General features: G+C 43.9%; 1 protein-coding gene across 6 annotated transcripts; it reads right to left on the reverse strand.

Moving 5' to 3' along the window:
* Positions 1-2,835: 2,835 nt before the first annotated feature.
* Positions 2,836-20,363, reverse strand: LOC135091351 (chorion peroxidase-like). 6 transcript variants are annotated; one of them, XM_063988914.1, is made up of 15 exons: positions 17,362-17,432; positions 15,410-15,744; positions 14,243-14,435; positions 13,576-13,874; positions 10,960-11,148; positions 10,330-10,515; positions 9,702-9,908; positions 9,394-9,521; positions 8,760-9,188; positions 8,324-8,457; positions 7,599-7,768; positions 7,082-7,187; positions 6,065-6,186; positions 5,965-5,989; positions 2,836-4,824 (listed from the first exon to the last, which is right to left on the reverse strand). In XM_063988914.1, the coding sequence occupies exons 1-15, from the start codon at positions 17,415-17,417 to the stop codon at positions 4,647-4,649; spliced, it is 2,757 nt and encodes a 918-aa protein (XP_063844984.1). In that variant the 5' UTR covers positions 17,418-17,432; the 3' UTR covers positions 2,836-4,646. The 6 variants fall into 6 exon arrangements, with proteins under 6 accessions (XP_063844984.1, XP_063844983.1, XP_063844982.1 ...); XM_063988913.1 differs by having other exon boundaries at positions 6,050-6,186; XM_063988912.1 differs by having other exon boundaries at positions 6,035-6,186.
* Positions 20,364-23,144: the final 2,781 nt, after the last annotated feature.

Here is a 23,144-nt window from a genome sequence, read left to right on the forward strand (position 1 = left end):
GCAGATTATTTAACAGACTGCCAAGGCTAGTGTTCTGAATCACTTCGCTCTCTCACCTCGACTATTTTCCAAAGCCACAGAGATGATCCGCCGGGTTTTCAAGACTGCCTCTCCTGTTAATAATGTAGAAATCTCGTTAATCTTTCACCAGAACCATTAAAAAGAGCCTTAAGAACCAGTGTAACTTCATCTAGAGCCTTTGGAAAGTAGTGGAGATGCGGGGCAGAAGTGACTCAGAATACGAACCACACTCAACCTCCCTTCACCTGCCGAACTTCTCTTTCAGCTAACATTATCAACACTCACGTCTCGTCCACGCCTCTTGCAGGACACCACAGGCTTTCCACCGGTGCTCCCCTCCTTCGCGCCGCCTCCTGCAGCTCAGCAAGTCGCGGGGCACGGAAAAAACAGGTGGAAATTGCGAAAAACGTGGAGCTCCCTGCGCCGCGCTACCAGTCAGTCACCACGTGTGATTTTCCTCCGTCACAGAAAACGGAGGTTGGATTATTTAAATTAAGGGTGACGAAAGTAAAATATTTGACCTCTTGTATTTATGTACAGTAAAATTTCTGGTAACTTTATCATAAGGTTCATTTTTTATGTTAATATCGCTGGAAAGTAACAGAAAGTGTGGATGAGGGAACAGAGGTATTAAGAGTGACAAAAGTATACAGAAAACCCACAGTTGTATGCAAATATAAGACTGGCAGTAACTCATAGAAGAGCATGAACTGGTGAGCTGTATATCACTTAACCCTTTCACTGCTATCTGCGCATCTTTCCTTAATTACTAATCCCTACGAAACGTTTTTTTTTCTTGTTCCAGTGACCATCAAACATTGCACTGGCTGGAAATTACAAAATCTATTCTTTTTATCTCCTTTTTCTCATAGATGTTCATAAGGATTCCCTGCCTTGCTTCTAGTGCCGGGAATTGTTCCTTATTACCGTGAAGTTTTGTTTTAGATCAGTCTGCCGCTGCACTGCACTCTTGTGGTGGATTCCTGAAGCGTAGTGTCAGCAGGAGGCACCACCAAGGCACTTCACTATGGAATTTTAAACTTGCCTTTGAAATGTTTTGATTTAGGGAGTGGCATCTTCATTAGATCTTTTATATATGTACTTTTAAAGCTTTCCCGACCGAATACACATGGAAAATAAATGAAAATAGAGAAGAAATATGAGTAACTAGTCAATGATTACGATAATAAGCAAGGTATCACAAAAACCATCACAAGAACCACGACAACGCCTTTCAAAACACTGCACCACATGACCTTGTTAAAAAAAATACTTGTTGTAAAACTCCGAGACTTTCAAAGAACACAGCCCATTATTTTTGCCTATCACTGCCTTCCATTCCAGCGTCAGTCCTTCCCTATTCTTGTCAGTTTCTAAGCGAGGGAAAGCTTGTGTGGGCGTGTGACGGTAAGTGACAGACGGTGACGCTTCGGGGTAGAGACACTGGTGATGGGAGGTGAAGGGTGGCGTGGGAAGCTGATGGGAAAGATTCAGTGAGGAGCGTGGCCTTTTCAGTGGCTTTCTCTTTATCCTCCTTGCTGTCTTAGGCTTTCAATCTGCTTACTTTTCCTTGATTTCTGTCGTTTTCTATTTCCTCTCTTTCCTTACTTTCCAAAAAAATCGTGTATAGTTATTGTTGTTCCTGCTATGATATTTCAACTGCTCTAATTTCCCTGGTTCACTTTTCCTTGATTCCTCGTTCGATCTGCCCACTTTCCCTTGTTTTCTATTTCCTCTTTTCTCTTACATTGCAACAGATATCGTATAGTTATTTATTTCTGCTATCGTGTGCTGGGAGGGCCTGGGTGAAGCGAGCTTGTGATGGGAGGGCTTCAGTGACAAGAGTGCTGAGAGAGGCGAGGTGGGAAGAGGCAAGGTGGAGTAAGGGTTCCGTAGGTGAAGTTAGGCGGTGATACTGTGACTTTACACCATCCCCTCAGCTCTTGTCCGTCCTGTGAAGGTGATGGTGATGGTGATGGTGATACGTGGTGGTGTTTGATAGTCTTTCGTCATTATTATCACCATCATCATCATCATTATTATTATCAAAAGTCTTATTTTTTTTCTTTTCATAGTGCTCTCCTCCTCCTCCTCCTCCTCCTCCCTCTGCTCTTCATTCCTTCTTATACTACTCCTCCTCCTTCCTTCTTTTCATTCCTTCATGTCATATACTCTCCTCCTCCTCCTCCTGGTCTTCTTTCCCTTACATATTCCCTTCCTCTGACCTCCTCTCTTCCTCCTGTTTCTGCTCTTTACTCCTTCATATTCCTCTCCTCTTCTCTCCTCTCATCCTTTCCTCTCCCTCTTTTCCTCTTGTTTCTATTTCATATTCCTCTCCTCTTCTCTCCTCTCATTCTTCCTCTTCTTGTTTCTGCTCTTTTTTCCCTCGTATTCCTCTCCTCTCATCCTTCTCTCTCTCCTGTCCCACATCATACGATATTTTGCAGGATATCGTAGGAATTCTAGTCACAGTCAGTCAGTCAGTCAACTTTCTATTTTTTTCTAGTCTTATCTTTCTTTTAGCCAATATCTCTCCTCTCACCTTTCTCAAACCCTCCCTCTCTCATTCCCTACCTTTCAGTTTCTCTACTTCTGTCCGAATGTCCGTTTCTCTCCAGTTCCTCCTCTTCCTCTTCATTTCTTCCTATTCTTCTTTCCCTCTCACTTCCATCTCCATCCCTTCTTATTTCTTCTCACTACTCTTACCGTTTCAATTCAATTCGCATCTCTATCACTCCCATCTCTCCCCTCCCTCCCTCCCACACACACACACACACACACACACACACACAAACGGTTAACAACATCAATGCAAATATTCAACATTTATTACACACAAGCGTCTGCAGGTGAAAGACTGACTCGTGACTGCTTATCACACCTTGTCTTTCTAACGCCCTGACTCACGTTATCTGAAGGCACCAGTTTGCATAGGCGGGAGTTATATATTGCATTAAATGGGAATAAATAAGTTAAGCTGAGCGATAACAAAACAGGTACAGGAAATACAGGTTAATTACAATACACTAGTTTACCTGTCAGTACCTGTTCCTACACCGTATGTTGGTTATGCATTGATAATGATTCACAGGTAAGGCTTCAGGTAAGAGAGAAGTTAATTACAAGTGAATTCAGGTTAATTGGAAGATTCACTCACTTGGCAATAGCTACTCTTATATCATATACGTTATTTTAAGCATATTGGTAACGATTCACAGGTAAGGCTTCAGGTAAGAGATAAGTTAAACATAAGATAAGTTAATTACAAGTGAATTCAGGTTAATTGGATTCACTCACCTGGCAATAGCTCCTCTTAAATCGTCTATATTATTTTAAGCATACTGACAATGACATCAAGTTTCAGGCAATGGAAAGGTTAATTACAAGATGACTCAGGTAAAAGTTGATCAGAAAATAAAGCTATTTGTCTTTTCTGAAAACATGATAACTTAAGCACATTGGTTACGACGCACAGGTAAGAATAGGGTTAATTACAAGAGACCACCTGTCAGCACCTGTTCCGATCACGGCCAAGGTAGACTTCTTGCACCTGTAAAATACCTGTCCATCTATATACAGTTTGCCTGGAGATGACCAACAGCAAAACTCCGGTACACATCATACTCATACCTGTAATTTACCTGTCTTACACCTGTCCAAATACACACGGTACCTGGTCCGATCAAAACCAAAACTCAGGTGACTCAGATATATGAATTATGTACAATTAACGTAATTAAATATTTACACCAGGTGATCGTTACGTCTTTACACAGTCCTGTACACACAACCCTGGAGTTTACCAAGCCAAGCCACAACAAAACTGAAGAGTAATCCATTAGACTTCCCTCACCCAAAGCGAATTCTGTTACAAGGTAGATATGAAAAAGTAAGAGACAAGAATATGAGTAATAGTGACAAGAATATGAAAAAGTAATAGAGACAAGAATATGAGTAATAGTGACAAGAATATGAAAAAGTAAGAGACAAGAATATGAGTAATAGTGACAAGAATATAAAAGTAAAGATATAAAAAAAAGTAATAATAGTAACAAGAATGAGAGTAATAGTAATAAGAATATAAGAGTAATAGATTATACTTCTCGAACCCATAATGGATTGTTAGGAGCCACAGAACTGGACACGGGATAAAGCTGGCGATACAATATAACGTACCTTTCAAATTTCTAAGAGATTTGAGAGACGAAGAGGAAGTAAACAAAAAAAATTCTTACACTAGTAATGGACGCTCCTTAAACTGAAAACGCCTAAAGGAAAAACCAAGAAAAATTATAAAGAACCAAGAAAATGAGTCTCTTTGGCCCCTTTATTAAGAACACAAAAAAGAAAACCAAGAAAAATTAAAAAGAACCAAGAAAATGAGTCTCTTAGGCTCTTTTATTAAGAACACTGAAAATTACTACAGAAATCTGATATACGAAACCCCGAACAAAAATCAAAATACCCAGAAGGAACAAACCCATTAAAAAGAACCAAATAGAGCAAGTCATTATGAATACGATGACCTAACAATGGCAACGGTTATAGTGGTGATGAACGATGGAGGCTGCTGCTGCTGCTGCTGCTGATGATGATGATGGCGGGGGAACGACGCCGTGTGGTGACTAGCCGTAGGTGGACTGTTGCTGAACGAAGGGCGTCTGGTTGGAGAAGGAGGGACGGGGGTGGCAGATGCAGTGGGAGGGGGGGCAGTAGGAGGGGTGGTGCAGACAGTTGAGGAAGCACCATTCGTTCATCCCCGGCAGCACCGCCCAGATGCCCACGGCCATGCACTCCACGGGGCTGCGGGCACGAGGAGGCCATGACAGTGACGAGTAGAGGGGAGGAGACGATGACGGGTGAAGACAGTGAATGAAAAACGAAAGAAAAAAAAAAGAATGGAGACGATAACAGGTGGACAGTGAACAATGAAAAGCGAAAAAATAAAAAAAGATTAGAGACGTGTTGGTATCTGACGGTAGGGGAAGAAAAAAAGAACGAAAACGAGGGAATGAAGACAAGGCTGGGGAAGAAAAGAAAGCAAAAAAGGAGTTACTGGGGTTTTCAAGACGGTTTTTCAATGAATCTTTTCCACGAAGAGGAGAAGGTGAAAGAAGAACAAGAACAAGGAGGAGGAGGAGGAGGAGCATAATTGATCATTCGTCTTAACAAGGAGGGGTGGGCGTGGGCTCAGCGTCAGGTTACTCCCCCTTCAGCAGTGTTCACAGCTCCTCCCCCTTCAGCAGTGTTCACAGCTCCTCCTTTACAAGCAGGCACCCGCTTCTCCGTTTTCTATGACATTTTTAGTTTAGTACACCTTTTTAGTTTAGTACACCTTTAGGTAGCGGTAACCTGACTCATTTGTTTTGTTTTTGGATAGAAGTAATAATAGTAGTAGTAGTAGTAGTAGTAGTAGTAGCAGCAGCATTTCGTGTTAAGAACTACTATATATAATATTCCAGTTTCTATCTTTCTTCCTCTTGCTATTTCTATCATCCATTCTTTCTTCTTTTTATCGATTTCTTCCCTTCTCATTAATTTTCCCATTCATCCATTCATTCATTCCTCCATTCATTCATTCATTCATTAGTTTCTCCATTCATCCATTCATTTTCATTTCTCTATTCATCCATTCATTATTCTCCATTCATCCATCCATTTATTCACCATCCATTCATTTCTCCATCCGATCATTTCTCCTTTCATTCATTCATTCATTTCTTCCTCCATTAATCCTTTCTTTCCTAATTTGAGAACACCCATCTAACCATCCACCCTCCCCTACCCACCCACCCACCCACCCACCCAATCTCTATTCCACGTTTACATCTCATCCCTTCTTCCTTCCCTCCCTTCCCTCCCTCAGCACTAACAACTGTAACGAGTTAATTGCCGTGGTCCAAACTGCCCCCAAGATGACCATTACCTCTGCTGCTAACTAACCTGGGGAAGGGAGTGGGAATTGGTCCTGGAGTGATGGGGCCTGGGGTGATGGGGCCTGGGGTGATGGGGCCTGGGGTGATGGGGCCTGGGGTGATGGGGCCTGGGGTGATGGGGCCTGGGGTGATGGGGCCTGGGGTGATGGGGCCTGGGGTGGGCGTGGTTGTGTCCCTCCAGGCGCTAAAATCTAGTTGGTTGTACTGCGAGCATGGAAGGATTGGATTTCTGAAAGTTACGGTACAAGTTTAATAATATTCCTGGAAAAGCGAGATTAGCGTAAAGGGGCCAGGAAAAAATAAAAAAATAAAGAATTCTGGGACAGTACGAACAGGGGAAGAATGTGGAATGGATGAAATAAAAACCTTGAAATCGGAAGAATAATTTTTTTTCTATAAGAATTCAGTATTTGATTGAACCATAAGGAGCACAAAAGATACACTGCAAAAAATAAACTGGATTTGAGCAGAGAGAGAGAGAGAGAGAGAGAGAGAGAGAGAGAGAGAGAGAGAGAGAGAGAGAGAGACAGAGACAGACAGAAAACAGGTGATGAAGCAATTTACAGGAACCTCTCCAATCAATGTGGTATTGGAGGAGAAAGCGTGCAAGTCTATCTGTGGTGATGGCAGCACTTAGCACACTCAAAACACCGAGATGAGGCAGTTTTGGTGATGCGGAGAACAATATTACGAGTTGGTGAAGAGTTAGAAAGCAGTTTTGACCATGCGGTGGGTAAGATTACGAGTTGATGTGGCGTTTGAAAGATCGGGAAGTGAAGCGAAGTAATTTAAAGTTTCTAGCGTGGCGCCGCAGCAACTAAGACCGTAGACTGCATAAAAATATTACTTAAAGTTAAAAGGAAAGGTCGAAGTAAAAATAAAATGTTCAAATAGTTCAAATAAAAAAAAATAAATAAAACTATAAAATAAGCATTCTGGGATTTGAATGTACTTAATGGAAATTTTAAAAAATATGAGAAAAAAGTGAATGAATGAGGAAGGATGAGAGTGTGTTAAAAATATGAGAAAAAAGTGAATGAATGAGGAAGGATGAGAGTGTGAAGGAGCCGGGGCGTCAGTCAGGGGGCTGCGGCGAGGTACCCGAGGGCAATATCGGTACTCACTCAGTGTAGGAGGCGGCGAGGAACACGTGTGGCTGCAGGTGTGTGAGGCGCAGGTGGCTACACATGATGCCGGCCAGCGTCACCCTACCCAGACTGTCCAGCTGCTCTGAAAACACCAACACGCAAGATGGAAAGGACTGGAACCGTTGGTGGCAAGTCAACAGGGAGCTTGGGAGAGAAGATTAAAGCACACAAAGGTCTTACAGGTTGACTTGTGTTGCTCATATTACCTTATTATTGTTATTTTGCTTATTATTTTCGCTACACTATGTTACGTATTCAGAAACCTTTTGCTCTCTCACCAAAGATTATTTTCAAAGGGCAGAGATAATTAGCCGGGATCTCAAGAGTGTTTCTCCTGTTAATAATCTTGCTAATCTGTCACTAGAACCGTAAAAACACCCTTAGAAACTCGTACAACTTCAATTTGAGCCTTTTGAAAGTAGCGGAGGTGCCGGCAGATGAGTTTCAGAATATGATCAGCATCGGCCAGTCCGCCAGTGCGCCACACACTTACCTGGTGTGAAGGGGCGGGGCTGGTTGGGGTTCTGGTACCAATATCTATCGCCGTGTTTGACGTTGAAGAACTGCTGCGTCAGGAGGCAAGAGAAGGTGGGTCCTAGCAGGCTACCGGGGGCTGGGTTCTCCGCCAGGCCCGCGGGGAACAGGTCTATGTCCTCCACAAACCTGTAGAGGTGGCGGAAGCGAAGTGTTGAGGATATCTTGGACTTAGCTTTGCAGTAGACGATGAAAGAACAGGTCACACGGACAGCAAGATGGATTCCTTCAAGCCTTCCATTCCTTCAAGCCCTCCTGATGTTAGTTTAGGTTATGGGAGAGTTAGGTTATGGGAGAGCAGATAAAGGCTACAGATTAACACTTTCAAGTCCTCCGAAGGTTAGATTAGGTTAAATTATTTGTTAAGTTATGGTAGAACGTTATGGGAGAACTGATAAATGCAACAGGACAGCACTTTCAAGTCTCCCAAGAAGTTAGATTAGGTAAGTTACTAGAGAACCTGTCACAAGGGCACCAAGAGAACTTCCTTCATGCCCTCCAGAAGTTAAATTAGATAAGAGCAACACAACTTTCAAATCTTCTGTAAGTTAGAGTCAGAAAGCCCAGAAGGTGAACAGAAATCTTAAATATTCGTAAAGCTTCAGGGAATCTTGGTGATGCGGATGAAACCACGAACAATTTTATAAACAACCAGTCACCCTAACAATGCATTCAGCTGTTTACCTGTAGGTGGAAGCGAATACATCAATGTAGGGCGCGGGCATGATGGCAGCGAGGCCCCCGAAGGATGAGGGCACGCTGAGGCCACACGCCTGCCGCCACGTGACGTAGGCAGGCAGCCCGTGGTCACGCCCGCGCTGTGCAGACACGTGCAGGGAGACACACAGGGAGGTAGAGAGAAGAAAAGTAATGTTGGGTTACTTACAAATAGTTAAAGGCAAACACACACCTGTCACTCAGAACACATCTGCACAGCACACACCTGTCACTCAAAACACTCGTAATTATCAAAAACACATGCAGTTATCACCCACAATAAAGAAAAACCAGCCACTCAAAAAAAAAATCCGAAAACACAAACCACACCCAAACACACGCACTAAACCCATAAATACACACCACCACCACCACCACCACCACCACACCCCAAAGCACACACCTGTATATTGAAAGCCATCAGGTCGAAGCCAAGAGCGTCTCCTTGGTTGGCGAAGAGGAGATGGGTCAGCGAATTGACCAGGAAGGCGTCAATAGGGTCAGCATCAGTGCCCGCCTCGCCCCCCAGCAGGTCAGAAGGCCCCGTGTCTGGCTCCCTCAGCACGTGGGGATCCATGAAACTGCCGACCAGGGGCGCTTCACGACCCTGAGACCCCTGCAGGATGTCCTTCACGAGGGAATGTCCGAACCTGAAGGCGGCGGTGGCGAAGGAGTTGGCTACAGAGGCGTCCACTGTGCTGTCATAGGTGAGGTCGTGTCCAGGGGCGGAGAGGAGGTTGTAGCGTCGCACCTGATCATCCCCAAGCACCACAGGGAGAAACTCGTTGTAGGTGATCTGCTGCAGGAGCGCCCCCACGATCCTACGAGTCTCCTGAAGGGGTGAAGGGCAGTGACAGTGAGCATTTCGATAGGAATAGGGACAAGGGTGACAAGGAGAGTAAACAGTAATGGTGGTGGGAATGCCTTGCTGGTGAATTGGACATGGTGATCGTAAACTTAATAGTAGACTGAGAAAAAGAAAAGGTCACGTGAACATTAACACCCACACACACACACACACACACACACACACACACCTGGTAGAGCGTCTCGTCGTCCCAGTGAGGGTTGATCGCCGCTAGTTTGGACGCCGTCATCTGGTGCACCCGGAGCCACAGCGTGTGCATGGAGGTGAGGGCCGGCTGCTCGTTCACTCGCTCGTCTCCTGCAGCAGAGGCGCGATGGGGCATTATGGGGCACAGGGAGAGGGAATGGAACGGATGGAAAGAAGGTGGGAGAGTAAAGGAAATGATTAGAGAGAGACAGAGAGACAGAGACAGACAGAGAAACAGACAAAGATCCTTCATACAGTGCTATACACACACACACACACAACGCTCCCAACCTGCAATATAACACACGCTCGCCGTGGAATGCTGGCACTCCTCTTTGGGAAGGAAGGGCCTCGCTCCCTCCCTGGGCAGAGGGTTCGCGGAGTCGTCCAGCAGGCCGCCCACTCGTGTCCTCAGCTCCAGGGCCGCGGTGTCCGAGGAGCTGTAGACACCTGAACCGTCTATGTATGACGTCACCTGGTTCATCTGCTCACGAGGACCTGCAATAAGAGTGGCTCCGTTTTCTTTACGTTTTCTTTGATTCTTTCAGTAGTGACCCGTTTTTCTTTTTGTCAGCGGTTCCATTTTCTTTTCGTAATATTTTCCAGGATTTGTATATGGGTGACTAATGTGTATGATGTGACAAACGAGATGTTTGCCTAATAATAGGTTTAGTAGAAATACCATTAAATGATATCATAGGGAATTCAAGAGACTGAAAAAAAAAAAAAAAACCCGCTTTCTTTAGAACATTAAAGTAAAACAACTCTACTTCACACAACTCACCTTAGTATTCTTATTCTACTTTATATTGCTTTTAAGTATCTAACACCCTTATCACCCTTCCCTCCGTCTCCCTCCCTCTATCCCTCCAACACACCTTTCCTCCCTACCGCCATTCCTCTCCCCCATGTCACTCACCCACAAGACACTCTCTGCTAGCCACCAAGGACCTGACGAATCTCATGCACGTGCGGCCCTGGGCGGTGGAGAGCGGGTCCTGGGACACGTCAATAGGGCGGCAGTCGTTCCCCGGATCGTTGGGGCTGACCTCTGTCACGCCGTCCTCACAGCAGGTGATGGGCACCGTGTCCCCGTTCTCAACTCCTGCAGGTGACGTAAGGTTGTGCATAGGAAGAGAAATGGATAGAGAAGAGAAAGGGATGGGAATAGAGGAGGAAGAGGCAAAGGGAGGTTAAAGAGAGGGAAAAGAGATAGGAGAAGGGAAAAACAGAAAAGTACAGGGAGATTAAAGAGAGGATAAACATGAGGAAAAGATGAAGAGCAGGATGGAAAGGGCTTACTTAAGTGTCCCATTAAAATTTTCATTTTCTATTAGGCCTGAGTAATTTTCTTTGGTTATAAGAGGGTATACTCTTAAAATAAATCAGACAACGCATCCAAATCAAATAGAAAAACAACAGTAACACGAAAAAGAGAGAAAAAAAAAAAAAACTAAACAGACATACAATCACGGAAAACAGACAACTAACAACAAATACAGACAGACGGACAGACAGACAGACAAACAGACAGGCAGGCATCACGCACTGGTAGCCTCAGGGGTGTGCACCAGGTCGTGGTCGAGAAACTGCCCCCACTGCATCAGGAGGAGCGAGGGGCGCGGCTTGGTGGTTCCCCCTGGCAGCGACCCCAGACTGTTCAGCGACACACTCACAATACGAGGCGACGGCAGCTCCATCCCCGGCAGCCTGCCCTCTCCCCGCATCTCGTCCACACCTGCAGATACACACCTGTTATGTGGCCGTGCCCTCATAGCAGCCTTGTGAGGGGCAATGGATCTGCTGCTGTTTTTTGTCTTCCATTGTGTAATACCTGTGTGTGTGTGTGTGTGTGTGTGTGTGTGTGTGTGTGTGTGTGTGTGTGTGTGTGTGTGTGTGTGTGTGTGTGTGTGTGTGTTCCTTTCTTTCTTCCAAGCCCCATTAATCAGTTTGCTCTTTAGAATAATTACCATCACCATTTTCTCCTCCTCCTCCTCCTCCTCCTCCTCCTCCTCCTCCTCCTCCTCTACGCCAGCGCACACATCCACACCACGCCCACCACCACCACCACCACCATCACCACACTTCACACTCTGATTGCTTCACACGCCACTGCTTCACCCTTGTAGCGGTGTCCCTTCATTTACACACTGCCTCCATATCTTCCTTTGTTCTCTCTCCCTCTATCCCCCTTTCTTTCATATTTTCCTCCTTTCCACGTTTCCTTTCATTCTTAGTCTTCTTATCTTTCTCCTGTTCTTCTGTTGTTATCTTCCCTTTCCCCATTTCCTTCCTTTATCGCTCTTCTTAAATATTAACCATTCTTTTCCTATTTCTTCCTCTTCCTTTTACTCTTCCTAGTTATCCTTTTTTTCCTTCCTCCTTCGCGTATAATTCATCACCATTCTTCTTTAATTATTCCTCCTTTTGTATGCGCCATCTTTATTGCATCCCTTGTTTTACTTATCAATTATCTTTACTTCCTGTCTACCTTTCACTTTTTTTTTTATCGTTACATATTTCTTTTCCTGTTACCATTACTGTCTATCACGCCTGTTGCTTCCTCTTCGTTGTAAACACGTATCAAATTAACTTCCTATTGCTTTTAATATGTGTGAAAGGTGGAGGAAGTGGAGGAGGAGGAGGAAGAGGATGGAGGGAGAAGGAAAGAGAAGGAGTAGAAAGAAAATGATAAGGAGGAAGATGAAGAAGAGGAAGCAGCAAACGAAGATGAACAAAAGGAGAAGGAGGAAAGATCTGGAAGAGACAAAATGAAAACAATTAAAACAGTAGAAGAGACAAAAAATTAAGACAGAAAATGAAGATGAGGAAAAGGAGAAGGAGAAGAACGAGAAAAAAAAGATGAAGAAGAGACAGAAAACGAAGATGAGCAAGAGGAGGAAGAGGAGGAGGAGGGGGGAGGGGGGGCAAGGAGGTCGTGTCCCCATCTCTGTCACGACTCGCTCAGCTGGTCGTGTCACGCCGAGTCAGTTTTCCCAAGTAATTTTATGGACAGTTCTCCTCACAATACAAAGAGGAAGTCCACCTGTCCTCTCCCTCTCTCCCTTCTTCCTTCTTTCTTCCATTCTTCTCTCTCCTTCCTTCCATTGTTCCCCTTTATTTTTTTTCTCTCTACTTCCATCTGTCCTCTTCTTTCCCTTTATTCTTCTCTCTCCCTCTCTCCTTTCTTGTTCCCTTTTTCCTGTTTTTCTCTCTCTCCATTCTTCTCTCTCCTTTTTCCTACTCCTCGTGGTTCTGATGTTTCGGGGAAGGAGAGGAGAGAGGGAGAAAGTGGTAGAGGGAAAGAAGAGGAGAGAAAGAAACGTGATGGAAGAAAAGGAGAAAGGGACGAAAAAGGAGAGAAAGATAAAGATTAAGAAGATACAGAAGAGAACAAGGAGGAGAATAGGAAAGGAGAGAAAGTGACAAGATAAACAAAGAGGAGAAAAGTGAAAAGGAAAAGTAGGAAAATTTATAGGAGAAAAATTAGGAGAATGAAAGGAAAGGTAAATTTATAGAAGGAGGAGGAAAATGGTAGGAAAAGTTGTAGGAGGAGGAGGAGGAAGAGGAGGAGGAGGAAGAGGACAATGCACTCCCTGTTATTTCCTGTTTACTCTATGATCACTTTTTTTTAGTTCCTTATCCTTCCTTTCTTCCTATTTCTGTATCCCGGCCACTTCTATTTTCACCTCCATTTTTTTTTCTAGATAGTGCAGTTCATATTCTTCATTCCTCTTCTGCGGTCACACAAGCTTACTACACGCACTTCTGTTCCGTCTCCTCCTGTTCCGTCTCCTCCCTTTCATTCCTTCACTTCCTCTAGGCATCCTTCATTCCTTGCCTGCAGTCTTACAATCTTACCGTCTCTATCACACGCACTTATGTCTTTGTCCTTTCTCTTCCCTTTCATTCGCTACATCTCTTCACCAGTCAACCAATCACACTCTCTCTTCGTTACCCTCTATCACCTGGGTCAAAATAATAATGAAGAATAATCTCACTTCCCTTCCCGTCTTTCCTTCCCCTTTCCTCACTTTTCAAAACCCCAACTTTCCTTCCCTTCGGTTTCCCTCAGTCTTCCCTTCGGTTTCCCTTCGTCTGCGCCCTCTGCTGCAGTGCCAATACATTAATTTATCAACCCATCCACCCAGTCAGCCACACTTACCGTCCTCGTAGGCAGGGGAGAGGTACCTGACGAAGGGGATCCTGGCAGACCCCCACAGAGGATTGTTCAAGTTATTGCAGGTACCGTCAGCAGTTCTGTAGGGAGCGAAGGGGTCACACACAGGGGTACGGGGCTGGGAGGGATCATTTAGTCCCCGAGGCTCCCCAGAGAAGGCCGCCGCGAGGGGGCCTCCACCCACCTGACACTGGGGCACCACCGTACTCCTGCAGGTGTTCACGTCCTCCTGGGCATTGAGCTGCTCCAGGGACTCTTGGGCTCGTGCCACGCTGATGTTGAACCTGAAGGAGGGAGAAGGGCATGGTGAGCCTGTAGAAGTGAAGGAAGAGGGAAGAGATAACTACAGAAGGAAGAGGAGAGAATATGATAATGGCAATGAGAACATGTAGGAGGAAGGAAGAGCAAATGATGTGCCTGTAGAAGGGAAAGAGAGAGAGCATATAATAAGCCTGCAGAAGGGAGAGAAAGAGCAAATGATGAGCATAAGCCTGTAGAAGGGGGAAAGAGGACATGACGAGCCTGTAGCAGAGAGGTCGATACCCTACATAAGGGAGTGGCACGTGTAGGCCTAATGGCTTCTTGCACCAACCCTTATACATGTTGTTATCTTCTGTACCTGCGTCACCAAGCCACCTGCACCAGTACTCACGTGTCGACGTAGTACTTAGACGCCTCGAGCAGCGTCACACCCCTGCAGGAGGAGATACCCTTGGCGACGGGCTGAGTTTTCCTGAAGGTGAAGTGAAGCAGCCCTAACCTACTGGCTCCCGCCGCGCCGCCACCCACCCCAGGTCCCGCGGCAGCGAAACCTCTCAGACCACTGTCAAATGCGGCAACGGGGACTGAGAGAGAAAGAGAGAAATATTAATCCCTTGTATCAATGTTCTTTATAGGTGTGACATATACAAGCTTATCAATCTTCTCCCTCCATGTAAAAAGTTTCGATCCCTCTTTTTTTCTTTTATCAAAGGGATCGAGTTACGAAATTACGACCAGTGCTAACAAAAGACGAGGCTCAAAGGGCACACTTGGGCACACTTGGGCGAACATTAAACCACGTAAAAAAAAAAAAAAAAAAATACATCAATCTTTTTCTTTTAAGACTATAAAAAAAATGGCTTACAGAAAATTCCAGTTACTTAGACACAAAGCAAGAAACAACTGGACAAATACAGAACCACCGAAAACCACGTTGGAAAAAAAAAAAACATACACGAGGATCTTTTTCTAAATTAAGACTTTGGAAGAAAAAACACACAGTTGCAGTTACCAAGAACCTTCACGTCACAAGAGCAACTAGAACGCAACAAGAGAACAGAAGTCAATCCCCTTCACTCCTCCTGTTACGCTTCTCTTTCTTTTTTCTCTGCTGGTCTCCTGTTTTTAGAGTCACCACCTCACACATGCAGTTCATCACGAGGGTTTACAGTTCCCAATGCCGCTGAAGACGACACCGCCCATCATTACACGCCACGACTTGTTATGTAATGTTCTGTGTGGGGTCTGGCTTGTTCCACCTCCGTGTCCATCCCTTCCCTTGTCTTCATGTTTTGTGGATGTCTGGAAGTTTTGTCTTGCCTCTCCAAGTGTTACGATCTTGTTTTGGTCCCGTCTGGCAGCTAAACTATCAAATGGCCTCTATTTTCTTGCTTTCTTTTGTATTTCCTATGTTTTCCAATGTTTTCCTTGCTTTCTATACTCTCGTCCCGTGGTTCACATTCTTTCCTCGCTTCATACACAATACCCAACCACAAGACCCCGACCTCGACACACCTTACCCTATCCTACCCTTCCTCTGCCCTCTACCTGACCTCACCTGGCGCCTGCTCCTCCTGTAGCATCTGCTGCGCTATCAGTGACCCGGCCTGTAACGCAGCCTCGTAGTCGCCGGCTTGCGGTACGCGGTCCTGCTGCCCTGCTGCGAATCCGGCAGCTGAGAAAGGGACTGGTGCTGCGAAGGAAGCGGGTGCCCCTGCTGGTGCCCCTAGAGTCTGCACCAACACATCGCCGACCAGAGGCGCCTGCTGCACGAGTTCCGGGCCGCCGATATCCAGCAGGGCACCACGCAGAGGCCGGGAATTGGAAAGCACAGTGCCCGAGGTGGTGTGAAGGTGCGTGATGACCGCCGCCACCACCGCCACCACCACGCGTCTGGGAGGAGAGAGGGAGAGGAGAGGATAGGGTTAAGTACAGTAATGGTTGGAATACATGCGTGGAAAATGAGGAAGAGAAAGAAAGAGATAAGCCAAATAGGAAAAACACAAATGGCCCCCTTCCCCTCCTTTTAACCCCCCTCGGTCATCGGGTACCTCCATCCCTTCCCTGCCCTCTCTTTCCCCCCCACCAGATGACCGCCTGGCTGATTAAAGGTGCCCACCACGCCCTCAGGTGACCCAAGGTGTTTGTTTGGGGGACACGCGCACGCAAACACCCACTTAACACCAACTCGTCCACTCATCCACTCATTCCGCCCACATGCTTTACCGTCACATAGCCATCCACTCACCCACACACTCACTCCACTCACCCACTCACACGCTCTATTCTACCTTAGCCATCCACCCCAGCCACCCACGGTCTCTCACCTAGACGAATCCACAGCAAAACACCCACGCATCACCTTTTTTTAAGACATTCACCCATCTATCCACTCATCCACCCACACTCTTTATCCTCACTTAACATCCACTTAACCAACGTTTCCTGCTCACGTACTCTTACCTAAACAGTCACTAAACACCCACCTTGACACACACACACACACACACACACACACACACACACACACCCACTCTCCCTCACCTATATATCTCGCCACAGCTCACCCTGAAAGCAGGACGCAGGTGCATCCCTACAGACGTGTCACGCTCTGGCACTCAAGGGCGGCTCCTCGAGGTAGGGAGACTCGTGATAACGGTGACGTGACAACTCATACAGGTAACCATCAGTCGTCATCACCTGTGCGTCTGTCTGTCTGTCTGTTTGTGTGTGTGTGTGTGTGTGTGTGTGTGTGTGTGTGTGTGTGTGTGTGTGTGTTAAGGAGTTGTCTTCCAGTACCCTGTGGTTTTGTTTTCTCTTCATTCGTCTTTGTCTTAGCTTATTTGTGTCTGTATGTCTGTTTGTCCATCTTTTTTTTTGTTTATTTGTCTCAGCATGCTTCTATCGGTATTTACGTTCGTCTTTCTCTTCATCCGTCTTCGTCTTAGGCTGTTTGTGTTTGTTTTCTAATCTCTTTGTATCTTCTTTCTTTCCCTTCATCTTGGTCCTTCAGGTCTGTCTCTGTGTGTGTGTGTGTGTGTGTGTGTGTGTGTGTGTGTGTGTGTGTGTGTGTGTGTGTGTGTGTGTGTGTGTGTATCTATCTTCTTTCTCTTCATTTTTCTTCCGTGTCTATCACCTTTCCACCTGTGTCTACCACCTTTCTGAGTCTATCACCTTTCCACCTGTGTCTACCACCTTTCTGAGTCTATCACCTTTCCACCTGTGTCTACCACCTTTCTGAGTCTATCACCTTTCCACCTGTGTCTACCACCTTCCTGTGTCTATCACCTCTCCACCTCTATGTCTCTGCATCTTCTGCTTGTCATTCTCCATGCATCGTTCTCGCTTTCCTACATTTCTTTCCCGCTTTTCTCTCGTTTCTGCCTCTTATCACACACATCCATGCACATCTTTACCACTTTCTTCTGCCCGCTTAATTAATCGCTACCTCTCTCTCCCTCCCTTCCTTTCTCCCTCTCTCCCCCTTCATCAATAATAAGCATCACGCACCGGACTCGTGTTGTGGCGGTCATTACAGGCACAGTGAAAGCTCCTGAAGAGTTCATACAGGCCGGTACATGACTGGTTCCTCTCTCTCCTCTCTCTCTCTCTCTCTCTCTCTCTCTCTCCTTTCTTTCACACCCACACAGCACCAGTCCTGAAAAATCCTTGTGGCCTGATCGGAGTGTGAACCCTTGCCCTCTAAGTGAAAGGCAAACATGTTACCACTGTGCTATTAAGTTCGTTTGGTCTTCTCGAGTTTGTTGGGTTATGTTTATTTATATACGTAAATGTGTGGTTTTTATTTATTCATTAAGGGGACGAATTCCTGTTTTTTTTTTTTTTTTTTTCACTTCTTCGTTAGTCATATTGAGTTTCGAGTGTATTCCTGTTTTTTGTTGTTTTTTATTATCATTTTATTTTATTTTCGTATTTATTAGTTTTTATTATTATTTCTGAGCATCATTCTTTGACTGATTTATCACTTCATTCTTGTTATTCATTATTGCTTTTCATTATTATTATTATTTCTGGGTTTATTATGTGTAATATCATATTCGTACGTTTCTGGATTATGAACAGGATTATTTTCAGTATCGGTTTTCTTTTCATTGTATTACCCTATTCATTCCATCCATCCATCCATCCATCCATCCATCCATCCTTCTACCTTCGTTTTCATTCATTACTCTTCCGATTGCAACACAAACTTTCATTCTTTCGCTTATATTAGATTCTGCTCAACTATTTGGTGTTCATTCGCCCATTCACTCATTTATTCATTCATTCATCTATCTATCTATTCTTTTCATTCACCATTTTTTCAGTCAACACTAACTTTGATAAACTGCTCATTTTTTTCTTTATCTCTTCATTCATTCATTCGTTCTTTCCTTTACGCTCCATAAACTTTACTTATCTCCTGTTTTCTTTGCATCATTCATCATCCCCCCCTCTCTGTCATTTATCATCCTTCCCTATTCTTCCCTGCAACACTAGTAGCTTCCATTTTTTTTTCCGTTTTTATTTACCTTTCTTTGTTAAACACTAACTCAACTTCTTCATATTACAACACTTTACTTTTATTTCTTCTATCTTTTTTTATTCAAGTGTTCTTCCTTGCGCAACACAAACTCTTCTTCATAACCTGTTGTTCGTATTTCAACACCCTCAACATTTCAACACTAACATGTTTTTCCTTTTATTTTATTCACTTCCTTCCTTCCTTCCTTATGCAATACTGACTCACCTCGGTCTTCATTTTACAATACCAATATTTATTTTTACTCAGCTTGCTTTCTTTCGCAACAACTTCATAACCTTGTGCTCTTATTCTTCATATTTTAACACACCTTTCCTTTTGTTCATCTCTTCCTTCATCTTTCTTACGCAACACTGACTCACCTTCATAAGCCTGCCTCAAATTAGTCTTCATATTTCAACACTTAACTTCTATTTACCTTTGTTCAGATTCCTAACGTAACACTGTCTTGACTCATTCTTCTTATTACAACTTCTAACTCGTTCTTCAACTTCATAAGCCTCAAACTATTTCTTATATATCAACACTTAACTTCTATTTACATTACCTTATTTAGCTTCCTAATGTAACATTTAACTCGTAAATATTCTAACGTAACAATAACTAGACTCAAATATTAACTCTTCATAAGACTCAAACTATTTTTATATATCGACATTTAACTTCTATTTATCTTACTTTATTTAGCTTCCTAACGTAACACTTAACTCGTAAATACATAACACTAACTTAACTCGTAAATTTTAACTCATCAAAATACTGGAGCTTATGACTACTGCTTCTTCACATCACAACTTCGACTAACTGCTTCCTGTCACATCACAACTTCTTCGACTTGTAATCTAACTCCTTGCTATTACATCACAACTTCGACTAACTCCTTCCAGTCACATCAACTAACTCCTTCCCATCACGACTTCTATTTCTCTGCCCATTGATCTCTCACGCAAAACTTAAATACAAACATAATCAGGCGCCAGTCGTGAAGCCTCCTCCCCCTCGCCCCCTCAGCGTCTCCACCCCCTCGCAACACAAATGAGCAACACTAAATTAATACACCACCACCACCACCACCACTCCTGTACTCCTTTCAACAATGGCTACGTTACTCATGCTCATTTAACCCACCCACCCACTCACCCACAGTCCCTCCCGTCCCTCTCTCCCTCCTCCTAGCTCTCGTTCCCTTCCTCTCTCCTTTTCGTTCTCCATCTCCCTCGTTATTACTCTCCCCTTTAGTTCATATATTCGCTGGCTCTCTCTCACGTTCCCCACTTATGTTCTCAATTCCTTAGTCATGCAGTATATTACTCATTATTACTCAACAGATGTGCATTCGTGTCTCTGCCTCTTCCTGCCTCTCTCTCTCTCTCTCTCTCTCTCTCTCTAGCACGTGATGTCACTGCTCTGATAATGCGTTTGATGCGAGTACGATTGTGATGCAAGAAATTTCACGTTTTAATGCAAGTTATAACCCACACGTGCATATAAATTGTACTTCAGTTGTAAGAAAAGTTTAGACGCATTCAAATAATTAAACTTCTTAACAGCACATAGGTTCTAACAGCCACCCCAGTTAGCTTATCATTCACTCATAATACAAACTCAAAACACACACACATACACACACCACTAACTCAAAATGAACACAAATATATTGTCACAAGCCTTCAAACACTCGTTACAACATTAATTTAACAAACACTTAATATCACTAACATTTTAACACAGACATTAATATCCACCCACACACCCACTTCAACACACACCCACGCACCCACACACCCACACAGCCTGCCGTCACTCACCCCAGCGTCGCACCATTTCTTGTCACAGCCTTCCAGCCCATCTCACCACCCGAACCACACTGGAGCGCCTCACAGACCGCCCTCCGTCTCCGCCTCGGTACCGTCCCTCTCTCGGCTTCACTCCCGCCGCCACTCACTCACTGTCTTCCCCCTTGTTGCTCATTCATTACACGGGGCTTCATATATATATACGTACGAGCATTCTCTCTTTCTCTCTCTCTCTCTCTCTCTCTTTCTCTTTCTCTAATGTCTTGAAATTTACTAACAACCGGCCTCGTATTTTTTTTTTATTGTAGAATTTTGTTTTGTTTTGTTTTGCTTCATGTAATCGCTCTTGTTATTATAAAAGTTATGGTACTACTACTACTACTACTACTACTACTACTACTACTGCTACTAATGATAATTATTCTTCAGACAAATTACCTATTTATTGTATTCATGATAATTGATAATATTCAACTGGAGACGGCGATGACAATATGATTTACTGTTTTCATCAATAATTACTAAATGTATGTATAACTCATTCAGAGAGAGAGAGAGAGAGAGAGAGAGAGAGAGAGAGAGAGAAGCTGGCGCACGATGACGCTCCAAAAACGAAAGGAGAGAAGAATCAGGAGAGGGAAAAACAGAAAGAGAAACCGACTTTGAGACTTTCTGAAATACCTCGATACTCTTAAGCAGGTTCAACTCACGGGCAGGCTGGGAGACAAAAAATAAGACAGAGAATTCCAGAGTGCAAGTGAAAGGGATGAGAGTGAAGGTGGTGAACTCTTGCATTAGTGAGGTGAACAGGATAGAATTTACCAGTGAAAGGGGGGGAGAGAGTGAAGATACTGGCCAACTCTTGCATTAGTGAGGTGAACAGGACAGAGTTTACCAGTGAAAGGGGTGAGAGAGTGAAGATACTAGCCAACTCTTGCATTAGTGAGGTGGACAGGATAGAGTTTACCAGTGAAAGGGGTGAGAGAGTGAAGATACTGAATTTTTGCATTAGTGATTAATGGAGTAGACAAAATAGTATTGAAATAAGCTTAAAGTCTTGAACAGCGAGGCCAAGGTAAGGAGGGGGAGGGGTTGTCGCATAGTAAGCAGCTAAACAACCTTCATTAGAGACAAACGTGTTATTTGCTTGTTATTTGCTAGTTGTTCTTTGTTACCCTTTGTAAGCACGTTAATTGTGTGTGTGTGTGTGTGTGTGTGTGTGTTTTCAGGAGGCTTCGAATACTTAGTGCTTCGGATTCACACACGGTTCGAATGCATAGTCGAGTTCAGGCTAGTTGTACTGAAGCTTTGAAACTCGAGGTAATTAAGTTGTTAGGGTACTTTAGATAATTGCTGCTACGCCTGTTATTATTGTTGTTATTATTATTATTATTGTTATTATTATTATTATTATTATTATTATTATTATTATTATTATTATTATTATTATTATTATTATTATTATATAGCATTACTATTACTGTGTGTGTGTGTGTGTACCGTGTGACCCTTAGAATGAAGGCTTAAATATTTTCATTTTTCTCTACTTTCTTCTTCTTGTTTTACTTGTTATTTTTGCTGGCATTGTTTACTACTACTACTACTACTACTACTACTACTACTACTACTACTACTACTACTGCTACTACTACTACTACTACTACTTAAAACAGTAAAAAGAAGTAGCAGCAGCAGCAACAGTAGTAATAGTTGTAGAAGTAACAAAAACACCAAAACAAGAAAAAAAAGTAAATAAATAAACACACGAATCAATAAACAAACAAAAAAATACGAGAATAAAGAAAGAACAATAAAAATAACAGAAGAAAATCAAACATAACGTGTCACACGGTACACACACACACACACACACACACACACACACACATACACACAACCTCCCCACCCCATCCCACACAAACACACAAACACACACACACGCACGCAGGGAGGCAGAGAAGCAGGCAGGGAAAGTAAGGTAAACAAGCAACAACAACAACACACTCACCTAGTTTCAAAACGAACTTATTACGTCAACACGAGGCATCTTCCCTGAGCATTATAATCCCCCTTTAGCACTATCTTCCCTTCACCAAGCAACGCTCCACGCCTCCACGCACGACTTCAGCATTATTCAGGCCAGAAGGGAAAAGTGAGAGGAAGGAAAGAAGGAACGTAGCTAAATGGGATGTTTATAGTTTCACATGCTGTCTGGTAAGGTGATTAGAGAGCTGATTGGTGATTAGGGTACTGGATGGTGATTATGGCACTGGTTGGTGGGTAAGTGGACAGGTGCGGATGAGTAAGTGGGTGGATGAATGAATGGACTGATATGTTGGCGGTGGGTGTAGGGGAAGTAGACAGGTGGATCAGAATAACGCGGGTCACTCGTACTCAAGCAGACGGGAAGTTCCAGAGTCATTGAAGGAAATTATAAAAGATTGAGAAACTTAATTACAGGAGACCCAGTTCCCCTTGATCCTTACACTGATAACCCACATAGCCTTGTCTGTGGCTAAGAGATCAAGATTCACCTCACGCCACCAGTCACGACCTTCTGTCTTTGTAAATGTGTAATTGTCTTTCATATATACGAAACAGGAGGCACTGAACATGGCTACTCCCACTCACCAGCATAAAAGGCCCGTGGTGATTATAACTAACACTAACAGTACAATAACATGGGGGAGTCTCAGGTGCTCTTAACCAATAATAGATAAATAAACAAAATCTATAAATATTAATGTCTGTCACCAAAATTTTATCTCGTACTTTTCTTTAATTTCTCTAACTTTTCTTTCCTCTTCTGTACAAACTGTTTATTCTTCATCTTTCTATCAGTTCAGTTCAGTTCAGTTCAAGTGGCTCAGGCTGGTGGGAGGATGCGCTGATGAGTGAGTCAGTAGGTGGAGTGGTAAATAGAGTGGTGGCTTGATGGATGGGTAAATGGATGG

Source organism: Scylla paramamosain, chromosome 37 (genome assembly GCF_035594125.1).
Source record: "Scylla paramamosain isolate STU-SP2022 chromosome 37, ASM3559412v1, whole genome shotgun sequence".
NCBI lineage: Eukaryota > Metazoa > Arthropoda > Malacostraca > Decapoda > Portunidae > Scylla > Scylla paramamosain.